Consider the following 12,709-nt stretch of genomic DNA (forward strand, 5'->3'; position numbering starts at 1 on the left):
TAAGATTTCCTAAACAAGGTAATTTTGGATACTCTCTTAGGAATATATATCATATAAACAATTCAAAAATTTATATTCCAAATTCAATACTATTTTTTCACCATTCCATTTTTGAATGACTTCAACTGATCATTTAACTTAGTTTTCACTATTTCTCACAATTTCCCATCAATTTTTTCTCCGCTTTAAGTATAAATTAAAAATGATTTTGTTCATCATGTGCATTAAGCCAGTAATTATTAATTAAATTCTTGATAAATGCCATGCATGTCAGAAGGGGGACCTAGTTTAGTCTCAGGATTTACCAAGCCAGGTAAGCCTGCTCCCTCTCAGGATAATTAATGCAACAATTACATATTTTAAAAGAAGGGCATTGATTTTTTTTTTTGCCTCTTGTTTTTAAAAATCCTAAGTCTCATGTCAGTGGATATCATAAAACTTAAAAACAAATGCAAATTGACTCACAAGAGTTGGATAATATCTTGTGATAACCTCTTTAAAATGACTGTCTGTCTTTCTAGGTTGCAGGTTTGCTGGTGCTGGATTATAGTAAAGACTACAACCACTGGCTGGCTACTAAGAGTTTAGGGCAATGGCTACAGGAAGAAAAGGTAAGAAATGTAATAGGGCATCCATCATCACCTAAGGAAGGTTGAGAAGGTGCCTGTAGATTCAGAAGTGCCAAGCAGACAGAGGAAGATCATGTAGTTTGGGATCTTTGCATTTCAGAGAGGGATTCCTTCTCTTACTACATAAAGGCTGAAATGTCTGAATTCCTCCTTAAATGCTGATGAGCACATATTTTCAGTTTATCCACTAGGTGGCACTCATACATGCTTGGTAGCACTTCACATTTGGGAAGGGAGGGGTAAGATAAAATTTTAGCATTTTCTCTTCTCTTTAGCAATTGAGTCTTTTACTCTCCTTCACCGTTTTATCTAGAATGTAGTAATGGAACTTGCTTCATGGGTTCTAGTGTTCTAGTACCAGCTCTACTGTTAACTGGTTGTGTAACTTTGTGCAGGTCACATAATCATTCTATGCAATACTTGCATCATCTCTCATTCTTATGAGTGTAAGCAGATTACCGTCAAGTCTCGCTGGGCTTCAACATTATGACATGTAATTATATATAATTTCATTTGACATATTAATAATGTCAGAAAAGGGTTATAAAACTATCTTACACTTTTAGTTTAAATATTAATTTCTTTTCTTTTTTTTGAGATGGACTTTCACTCTTGTTGCCCAGGCTGGAGTGCAATGGGGCAATCTCAGCTCACTGCAACCTCCACCTCCAGGGTTCAAGCGATTCACCTGCTTCAGCCTCCCCAGTAGCTGGGAGTACAGGAGCCTGCCACCATGCCCGGCTAATTTTTTGTATTTTTAGTAGAGACGGGGTTTCACCATGTTGGCCAGGCTGGTCTCAAACTCCTAACTTCATGTGATCCACCCGACTCGGCCTCCCAAAGTGCTGGGATTACAGGCTCACATGAGCCACCGCGCCCAGCCATAAATATTAATTTCTAATGAAATAAGAGCATTTGCCTTCTTTGGATGTTAGAAATACTTAAGTTAATGGACCTGCTTCAATTAACTTCATCTCCAGTGTTGCTGTAGCTGCTTTTTGTTCAACTGCTGGGCCTGTAATCGACAGAATTTTATTCTACGAAAGTGCTGCCTCTCCAATGAGTGTCTATCTATGGGGGCTAAACATTGCTGCTTTCTGAAAAATAAAAAAAATCTTGATCCTGGCTCTTTAGATCTCATTCTTTCTAAATTTTAAAAGGGAGAAGAAGGCATCCATATCATATCCTGGGCCATAGCCATTTTCTTCTCAACTATTATCTGAATTTATCTTCCTTATCCAGGCAGCTAATTTCTGTAATCGTCATTTGGGAGACACTTCTCTCCCCCCAGCCCCCCACAACCCAAGCTTTCCTTTTCCTTTTTGTTATTTAGGACACTTGTTCTCATAGCTTTTCTATGTCAGAACTAATAGTTTTAGTGTAAGCCTAACCAACGGCTTGTAAGTTCGTTTTTTAAATGTGCTTTGAACCTTCTTCCATGATCACAGACATGTAGAGTAGAAAAGAATCCAAGATAATAACCAGTTCACCTCCTTCAATTTACCGGTGAGAACAAATACATTGCTTAAACATTTCTCAGATAATTAGTGGAAGAAAAAAAAACTAGAACATGTTTTCATTTTTTAACCTCTTTTTAAAAAATCTTATTTTAGTAAAAAGCCTCCCGTGGGATAGAACCTGTTTTCTTGATTCCTAACTCATTACTCTTTCATTATACCACATGTGTCTCTATCCAACGTAGTCAAAGAACCTTAAAACAAATGGTGGTCCTGCCTGATGGACTAATAGGATGATCATGTTTTAGTACAACATGACTACTCAACATGGCCCTTCAGAAAAATGTGTTGAATGCCTACTCTGTGCCAGGAACATTTGGCTCAAAACATGGATTTGCATATTATTGCTTATGAAGTTCACCAATGTGATTTAACTTACTTAACATCCTGGGTTAAAAGCAATAGAAGTGTAGCAGAAGATTGATGTTCAGAATTTCTCATTTTTTTACTCTGAGAAAGAACCTGGGTATTAAGAGTCCTATGCCTAACTGTAGCAACAATTTACCGTGTTCTGACAACACAGTCACCCTGGGTCAGAGAAAAGAAAGAGTGGAGAAATTATTTACTGCTCAAGAAGATAGATGAGGCCAAGTTTGTAACTTGAAAACAATATGCTGGATTTAATCTCCTCCAATTTCACTGTCACTACAATTTTTTTCTTATAGGTTCCTGCAATTTATGGAGTGGACACAAGAATGCTGACTAAAATAATTCGGGATAAGGTATAATCATCATCTTTAGCCAAATCTATGTTTCTTCGGGGGGGGGGGTGTGTGTGTGTGTGTGTTGTTTCCCTCAGTGCCTAAGGGATCCATTAATATGTAAAGGAGTGAATCTGGCCAGCTTCTGCTATCTGGGTCTCTGTTATTTTGTTTTACTATTTTCACTGTAATTTTCAAGATTGAATACTTGATTGGTATGTTTTTAACTGAATGGACTTGAGATTCATTCACCTGGCAGCTTATTGAGTGCCCACTATGTGTTCATTATACCAACAAGTCAAGGCATTTATAATTCAGCTCATGTGATAGAACTTTAGTGAAACGAGTGGAGAAGGTAACAAATTGCATAACAATTTTGCCTGAAGTGAAAACCTACATGCTGAAAAATACACTCCAGGAAGTGTACAGCATTGTTACTGTTATTTGTTTTGTCCTTGTGAAAGAGTTATTTGTAAAATTAATGCATTATCTTTCATGAATGTGCCAAATAAGCCTTGCATGCATTACTTCAATTATATAGTCTTTGTTGAGACCATATCAATAACCAAGGTGATAAAAGGGAAGGTTATCTTTTGCTTTCAATGAAGTCTGATTGCTACAACATCTGACCCCTCCTCTGAGAATATCTCATCACCATCTGCTTGTTGAGTTTATTATTATTTTACTTGAAATTTCCATATTCCAAATCTGAAAGAAACATTACTTCACTAATGTTAACTAAATTCCCCAAATGCAACTTAAGTTTTCTTACTAAATATAATTACATAAAAATAAAAAGATAAATGATACAATTTGAAACTACACATGTGGGCTGGGTGCAGTGGCTCATGCCTGTAATCCCAGCACTTTGGGAGGCTGAGGCAAACAGATCACTTGAGGTCAGGAGTTTGAGACCAGCCTAGCCAACGTGGTGAAAGCCATCTCTACTAAATATACAAAAATTAGCCAGGTATAGTGGTGCACACCTGTAATCCCAGCTACTTAGGAGGCTGAGGCAGAAGAATCACTTGAACCCGGGAGGCGGAAGTTGCAGTGAGCTGAGATCATGCCACCGCACTCCAACCTGGGTGACTACAGGACCCTGTCTCAAAAAAAAAAAAAAAAAGTACATATAGGAAAAGGAGTCTTCAAAAAATGTTTTGTAGATTTCTTGTTAGGATATATACATGACATATATATATAGACATATATATAGACATATATATAGACATATATAGACATATATATAGACATATATATAGACATATATATAGACATATATATAGACATATATAAACATATATATAGACATATATAGACATATATAGACATATATAGACATATATATAGACATAGACATATATAGACATATATAGACATATAGACACATATAGACATATATAGACATATATAGACATATATAGACATATATATAGACATATATATAGACATATATATATAGACATATATATATATATATATATATATATATATAGACACAGGCTTTCTGTAAACAGAAGGAAAAAACAGCTTTGAAAATAAAAACATGGCCAAATATCCATGACCAGAAGGAAGACAGTGAGAGTTTACGCCATCATTCTATCCCACCTCTGATTTTATTCACTCTACCATGATTTTCCTGAGAATAGGTGTTAGTGAAATTATATATCCCAGGGAGATTCTTGTGTTCTCTCAGCCTAATGATGTGTGTGAGCAGTAAACAATGACGAGGCTATGAGGGCGGGAAGGGAATACAGTTGGGAAAATCAATTCAGATGGCAGAATTGGCAGGTTGAATAAAATATAGTCAGGCCTAATGATTCAGGAAAACTTTACAAGACCACACTTGTCTTTCATGTGACATGTTAGGTTGAAACGAGCCCTCCTTTTATCATAGGCAGTTAGGTTTTCAAAATTGGCAGAATAGATTGGCACAGACAAAATAGTATTGCCTCATATTTCTTTATCAGTGATGGTGGTTCATATTAAAAATGTATATTATGGCTTTCACTTCTATTAACCTTAATTTGAAAAGTAAGATCGTATTTCATTCAGCATGTTTTAAGAAAAGGGGAAGGAGAACTAAAAACCAATTTTCAAAATTAGGGATCCATAAATATAGACAAGGGGTTATGCGACTTGGATTCTAAAAGTAAATACAGGCCACCATGAAATGTAGTAATCTACTATGGAAGTGAAAGGTGGTTTTTAGGTAGTGTTCCCAGACTTAGAGGCAGCACTCTGAATTTAATAACAGCACTGAAATAACCATCATGCTTGCATGACACATAGGTACTTTCTACTCTCACTTACCCCCAAGTGACTTCTCCTTCAAGGAATACATTTAAAAGGGAAATGAAGGCTTCCTTCTATTTCCTTCAATGCAATAATTTCATCAGAGAAGGGCATATCAATGAATTATTTTGAATTTTTACCCCTCAATAGAATCTTGATTACTAAATATAGCATGCCATTTTTCTAAGTAGTTCAAAGCAGACTTACTAACAAATAAGTAAATCTCAAGATACAGCTGAAAAAAGGTGACATTGTCATGTTCAAGCTAGCAAGGATAGTTTGTGAAAACTTTACAGAGGGTTGAACATTCTTTCAATTCAGGCCCATAGGAACACTTGGATATGAACATGCCTAAACAGTGAATATTTTCATTTCAAATTCTAGAAGTTTATGACTTATGTTGCATTTAATCTTCTTTGTGAATTAATATTACTATCATAATGAATGAATTCCTGCTTTTTTTGTGATTTTTAGATTCCTTATTGTCTCAATAGATTTTTTTTGTCCATTTCTCTCATGAAATGTCTTTAGGTCATATAGCTGAGTAGTGTAAGTTTACTAAATATCCTGATTTGCATCAGCCTGGAGCCTGGAGACCTGAATTCTGATGCCTTTTGACTTTGCCTTCATCAGGCAATGGTGTCAGCCCTAGAAGAACTAATTGTATTTCCAAGAGTATTTCCCAAAATGTATGTGCAAATTGCTTAATCTTTTCAGTTTGAGAAGATGAAGATCTTCCACTGATGGTTACGAGTAGTTATAAAGACATCTAAGTCTTGCAGCAGCTGTTTTAAGTCCCTGTGAGTTTATCTTGTCAACACCTTTATTGTTGCTTCCTTTTAACTGTCTAATTTTTTAAATTTGATAGGGTACCATGCTTGGGAAGATTGAATTTGAAGGTCAGCCTGTGGATTTTGTGGATCCAAATAAACAGAATTTGATTGCTGAGGTTTCAACCAAGGTGAGGGGTTTTCCTTTATATTTTGTAGTTTTATTTGATCCCATTTAGACCTTCTTGAAATATCAAAATCTTTATTTAGGCAGAGTTTATCTTCCAGAGGCACCAGTGTTGAGGGGTAAAAAGGGATCTCATAGCAGCTAAAATACACATTACAAAATCAGTGCATTTAAAGCTGGTTTTACTTACAGGCTTACATGGGAAACTTCATGCCCCAATTTAGAGGATTTTTACTAAATTTAGTGTTCCTTCCACCTATTCTGATTCTTCAGCTTAGGATTTTAACAATGTAAAATAAAAGAAGCACTGAATTGCCAAAGATAGGTCCAGTGATGATGAGGAGTCAGAGCTAGTAACCTGCCAGAGAGCCAAGAGAATTTTACAGAAATCAGGCACAGTAATCAGAATCTGGGGGCATTTTGTGCAGGAAAAATATTTATTCATACACTAAAGATTTATTGTGTTATAGCTTTGTTTCAAAATTAATGTTCGTAATGATGACTGAGTCACCCTAAAGTGAAATATCTTTAGTATACATTTATAAAAAGGTAAAGAATACATTTTAGAAAGAAGTCCATTGGTTTTGATTGAATATCTACTAATGTAGGTGTGAGTGAGTTTCTTGAGCTACAGTCTCTGTCCTTGGGGAGCATAGAGCCTGGTGGAACAAACAAGCAAGTAAATCACCATGTGCAGAATCCTGTGATAAATGCTGTTCTTGGAGTGTTCATAGCATGCTGCAAGGGCATGCATGGGGCAGCATTGAAATGGGATAGGTGGATCAGAGAAGGCCCTGTAGAAATGTGAGTCCTGTTTTGAGACACAAAGAGCAGGTAGTAACAGTAAGGTAGATGAAGAACCAGGAGAACTTTGTTTCAGGCAGAAGGAATGGCTTGCCAAGAGGCATAGAGGTACAGAACAACATAGTATATTTGAAGAGTTACACACAGTTTGGGATGGCTGAACCAAGGGGTTCACACCTATTGGTTTACACACTTGGGCAAGGATGAATGGAGATGGACTGACTGAAGCTAGGTCTAGAAGGTTTCATATCATTGGCTAATCAGCACTTCCAGAAACTATTGTCAACTCATTTGGTGTCATTTTGGAGCAAAGTAAAGCTGAATAAAAGAGTAAGCAACTAGAAGGTTATTGTAACTTATCAGAACAAAACTCATGAGAGCCTGAACTGAGCAGTAGTAGCAAGAACAGATATGGCAACCTTGGCGGCTTATACAAATGGGAGAAAGAGGGGCTGAATGTGGTCAGGTAAAAGATCACCTTACTTTCTCAGCTAAGGATTTCAACTAGTTAGGTTGAGCATAGTGATTATGTCATTTGATATCTGAGATGTTTATGGGATACTGCTATGAAATTTTTTTAAAGAAAAGTTTTTGATCCGCTTTGAAACTTAAAGGAAGAATTGCTACCTTCTGTTTTTACTACATACAATGGGAGTTAAAAATAGAGCTTCTCTTTCCTAGGACTATGTATTTGGTTACCGTGGGGCTTTACATGTGGAGAATTTAGCCCTGTGGAAGCCTATGTGGCATCATAGTTATTGGCTGGTTCTACCTTGGGGTTTATTTTTACTATAGCAGAGATGGCTACAAACTTCTCTTCCATCACCAGTGTGGCAATGGAATTTCTCAGAGAAACTCCACTTTATCCAAGTAGAAAGTGAGTGTTATTTTGACAAAGGCGATTGAAATTCTTAGAAAGGAAGGAGTAGAAAATGTACATGTGGACGCAAAATTTGATTTTAAATAGATGTATTCACCACAACATTTTATTTCTAGATATAACATACACTTTTTTGCCCATGATATTTCATAATTATCGTGGTCCATTCAATGTGGCAGCTCTGGTCTTCAAGGAAAATAATAACAACCAAGCTTTTTTGAACACTCAGTTAATTTTCATAAAAACTCCATGTCATAGATGAAGAAACTGAGGCTTAGCAAGTAAGTCTATTTAAAATCAAACGTAACTTGCCCAAGTTTAGTGTCAATTTGAATTCAAGTGACTCCAGAGTCTCTGTGGCTAACCTCATGCTATTTTTCTTTCCATTTTGATGGGAGTTTGACGGAAAAGCTTTAAAAAGCTCAATTTCTAGATTTCTGTTCCATGAATTCAAGAAACCTCTTCAAGACTCCCTGTGAACCAATTTTCTATTTGGCCTGTATCTTACAAGGTCTGAATATGTCTACTTCTCTACCTAGAAATCTTTTCCCATGCTTTCTCCTTCCCCTTCTCGCCTGAAGAAGTCAGTTTCAAGAGTCAGCTCATTGTTCCTTTGTGAAGCTTCCATGACTCATCTCACCTTTGGATCCCATGTCATTTAATAAATAGCTTCAGTATAACAAGGATCAAATTGCATTTAACTCTTTGAAAGGATTGTCTCTTTCACTTGTCTTGGTTGGCTCTTTGAGAGGAGAGGCCATGGTTTACTTATTTGAATCCCCAGCACTGCCCATAGTACCTTTCACATAGTACATGGTCAACAAATAATGAATAAATAAAGGAATATACAAAGCCAGTAAATGGTAGTTAGAGTTGGTGGTAAAGAAATTGCACATTCTTATTTTCCCTTCAAATCCTTTAATCAGTGTTTCTTATGGTTCTATGACCTCCATTATTAATATAATAAAATTATCATTATTACTAATAACTGTAAGTCTTATTAATAAAAAATAGGCACGATCTATTGAGTACTTATTATCTGCTAGGTTTCTTCTCAATGCTTTACACTGATTAATTTATTCCATCTTCAGTGTAATTATATGAGATGGGTATTATTAGGAACTCATTTACTGATGAAGAAACTAGGGTGTAGAGAGATTAAATACCTTTCTCAGTGTGAATGGCCATAGGATTATACATAGGAAGGCTTGGTCTAGTGTCTACTTCTCAGAAAACATCATCCCATACTGCCTTTCAACATAGTAGAAATAATAGTTACGCAACTAACAGTTATACTATTAGTAACCATCCTTATACTACCATGTGATAATATTCAAATAAGTTTACATTGTTTCACTCCTTATACCTTTTACATATGCAGAGTAAGGATTGAAGAATTTTAAATCAGAAATGGTAAAATATGTGAATATGTGAATAGACTGGAAACTGACTCTGCTTGTATGGGTATCCTACCCGCTCCTGTGACAAAACCTTGTCATTGAGAGTCTTTAGAAAGGATGTTCCCATGCCCTTCCTGACACCTGTTCATCTGGGAAATGATTCATGTTGTGATACAGCACCAATCAGAAGGAGTATAGAGGACATTTCATAAGGAAGAGTTCCAGCGTGAGAGTTTTTAAAGGCTTTAAAAAAAGTTATTAAAAGAGTAAAACAGTCTGATCAGTAACATGTAAGACTCAGAGAAAACACACATTGATATTATCTGGTATTCCGGCTCCTGTCACGTGAAAATGAGAGACAAGGATTTTGGGTTCCTAGAAATTAGTACTGAGTCGTGATGTTCATGTCGGGCAGGGATGTGCATTCAAAACATGCTGAAGCCTAAGAAGTATGTGTTGTTAAAGAAAATCAATTTTAAATTAGATATGTAATTACTTATATGTATGGAATTTGATCATGGTGTTTGCAATATTCACTTCTGATTTTTAATTTTAAAATTGGTCCCATTCATATGACTTCCCCTTGTTTTACATATTTCCCTGTGAAATGATTTAGTTTGAAACACAGCATGATAGAGGGTGATGATAGATGATAGAATGTTAGAATTGAGAACTGCCTTGGTGGTTTAGTCTAGCATTTCCTAAACTGGAAAACAGTGGTGCGGAGCAATTCATTTTAAAAAATTCTGTGGTCAAGCAAGGTTGCAAAATGCTGCATAAGATATTCCTCTCTGTTAAGTCCAAGCACAAATCCATATATGCAAGTATCCATGAGGTCTTGTGTAACTTCTGTTATTCTTATGGACAGTATTTAATGTGTTTGTGTAGAGACCAGCAAAAATGAGCATATCTGTGTTTTTATCTGTGTCCAATCAAGGGAGATGCTGCAATGGTGAAAGCTGGCTCCTTTGTTTCTTAATGTCAGTGCAATTAAATAATATTACTATAGCTATGATAAAATGCGTATTTGTATCAGGAGATTACATATATTTTGTGAGTTTTGTTTGACTACATGCCTTGGAAATGTTGATAACTTCATTCATTATCTTGTAATTACAATTTTCTGTAGCTACAACTAGATGGTAATATTGCTTTATTTTACATCAGAAGCCTAAGGTTAAGAAAAGATCTATACTTTTTCAAATTATTTGATGAGAAAGATTACCTGTGACATTCAATTCAGCAATAACTCCCCCCAGATCTTGAAAGGATTAGGGTATTTTTTTTTCCTTCAGAATAGTCAGTGGGAGAAAAAAAACCCCAGATATAGTTTATATATTTTTTCCTCAACTACAGTCTAAGGATTATAATTTCACATTCTATACAGACTTAGTGGAGAGGTAGATATTTCAGTCAAAACAAACTGTTCTTTCAAATACTCAGTTTGTACTTTTCATCTGAAAATTTTCACAAACGATGAAATCATCCTAAATTCATAGCGTGCTAGCTAACTCTCAAAGCAGGAACCAGTGTGTGTGCCCACCCTTCTAGGCTTTCTCTCTATTATTTCTCCTTTTATGACTTTGGGGAGCTGCTTCTTGGGTTAATGCCTGTGAAAATAGATCTGCCTCCCAGCCATGCTTCAGACATAGATAATGATTATGATATGCTCTGGGATCTTTTTATGAAATCTACCATTTAAATGCAAACAATTGCACGGCAACCTAAAGGGACTGGTGGTCTATACCTGCTTAGCAATTCCTGTGACTCTCATACTGATTTTATCCATTAGGCCCAACTGCAGAAGCCTAATGTACAGTAATTCAGCTTTACCCCATTTGATCTTTAGTGCAAGTTGAGGATCAAGTGGTATTTAAAGCACGATGTATCTATTGCCACATCTGTCTAGTGCTGAATCAGGCAATAATGCTTAAACATTTCATTGCTACCAGTTGTTAATGAGGCAAAACATGAGAAAGATGGTTAACTATGGATGCAACCAGTTTCTTAGAGATCATTGTTATTACTATAATCAACCGTTTATATAAAACAGCAAAGTCTTTTTTTCTCATAAAAAAGATACAGTCTGTGGCACTTGTTGTGCCTTTCTTACAAACTGTTTGTTAACTGCCAGTCACTCCCTAGTAGTTAACAATCAATCTGTTACCAATCTAAGTTCAAAGCATTGCCAGATGTGTTTATGATTTTGGTCTGTTGCCCATAGCTGGGACTTCCCTCTCATTCTCTGGTTTTTAAAATGGCAGGATGTCAAGGTGTACGGCAAAGGAAACCCCACAAAAGTGGTAGCTGTAGACTGTGGGATTAAAAACAATGTAATCCGCCTGCTAGTAAAGGTAAGTAATTTGTTCATTTCAAAGGTGAGGGTTTGTCATATTGACCATTAGTGTTCAGCCAATTTCCTCTGTCACAGAGAAACTTATGCATTCTTTCAGAATGTCAGGGGTCTACATTCTTCTTGTTGCTTTTGATTTACAAAATAACACATTTATCCCTGTTCAAATTAAAAATATAGACTGCTATGTTTTTTCTTTAAAAAAAAACCTCAAGGGCCACTAAAACATGGAAGAAAATGATGACTGTTCTTGTCATTAATTGACTGGAAGTCTGAGATGCATCATGTTCACTTTCTTTGTGGTATAGAGATGACCAAAAAGCTAGAGTCTGTCTGATAGCATCTCCTTTGGGCTTACATTTATTTTGTACCACACGTTTGTAGGAATCATGCCCTGACAGAGTACGAACTTTCACATTGTTTTTATATCAACTCTTAGACAACCAGTTAAAATTAAACCTTAAAAATTCTCAAGGAGAACTTAACCATCATAATAATGTTTCTTAAATAAAGTTTTGTTAGGATTTTTCCTTCTCCTCACTCCTCTCTCAGTCTGTCTCTGTCTACACATCTCCCCTCCATACACATACACACATATTTGCATAACACCAAATTAGCATGCGTATTGGGAGACTCTTCATCGTACCTCCTTATTAGAGAATACCAGCAATATTCAAATCATGATTTCAAAATCTTGTCAATTTTATTAACAAACATTTGCATGGATAGCATGCATGGTAGCAGATGCTGTGGATGGCCTGTGTATATCTCAATCTCAAGTTACCATTTTAATTCATGTTGCCCATCTTCCAATTGCAAATATCTATATCTCTTTGCCTGATGGCTGGAGCCTACGGCAGGCAGTAAATGGCATAGAATTAATGATCTCTGGAGTAGCCCCCAACCAAAGCACAGAAAGAGCCAGTGTTTAACCACCCTTGCTCCTCTGTCCCATGGATAGGCAGTCTCTAAGGTAACTATTCCACACGGGCTCTCAGAGTTCCCTACTGGGCTTAAACTTCACTTATCTCTAGTGGTAACTACTTGCTAATGCATAATTTATTGGGGTGTTTCATGATGTCACTTCCTCTCTGTTTAGTATGGAAGTACCTTCCAAATAAGCTTTTGTTCTCTTAAATCCTTGTTTCAGGAAATGCTTCATGGGAAACCCTC

At 36.2% G+C, this 12,709-nt stretch overlaps 1 protein-coding gene across 5 annotated transcripts in view; it reads left to right on the forward strand.

Annotated features, from left to right (window-relative positions):
* Positions 1-12,709, forward strand: part of CPS1 (carbamoyl-phosphate synthase 1) — a 201,593-nt gene that overhangs the window by 99,368 nt on the left and 89,516 nt on the right. For all 5 annotated transcript variants that reach the window (XM_063790722.1, XM_063790723.1, XM_063790724.1 and 2 more), the window contains 4 exons: positions 522-611; positions 2,812-2,868; positions 6,011-6,103; positions 11,448-11,537. In XM_063790722.1, the coding sequence (XP_063646792.1) occupies positions 522-611; positions 2,812-2,868; positions 6,011-6,103; positions 11,448-11,537 (330 nt within the window). The remainder of the gene's footprint in view (positions 1-521; positions 612-2,811; positions 2,869-6,010; positions 6,104-11,447; positions 11,538-12,709) is intronic.

Source organism: Pan troglodytes, chromosome 13 (genome assembly GCF_028858775.2).
Source record: "Pan troglodytes isolate AG18354 chromosome 13, NHGRI_mPanTro3-v2.0_pri, whole genome shotgun sequence".
Lineage (NCBI taxonomy): Eukaryota > Metazoa > Chordata > Mammalia > Primates > Hominidae > Pan > Pan troglodytes.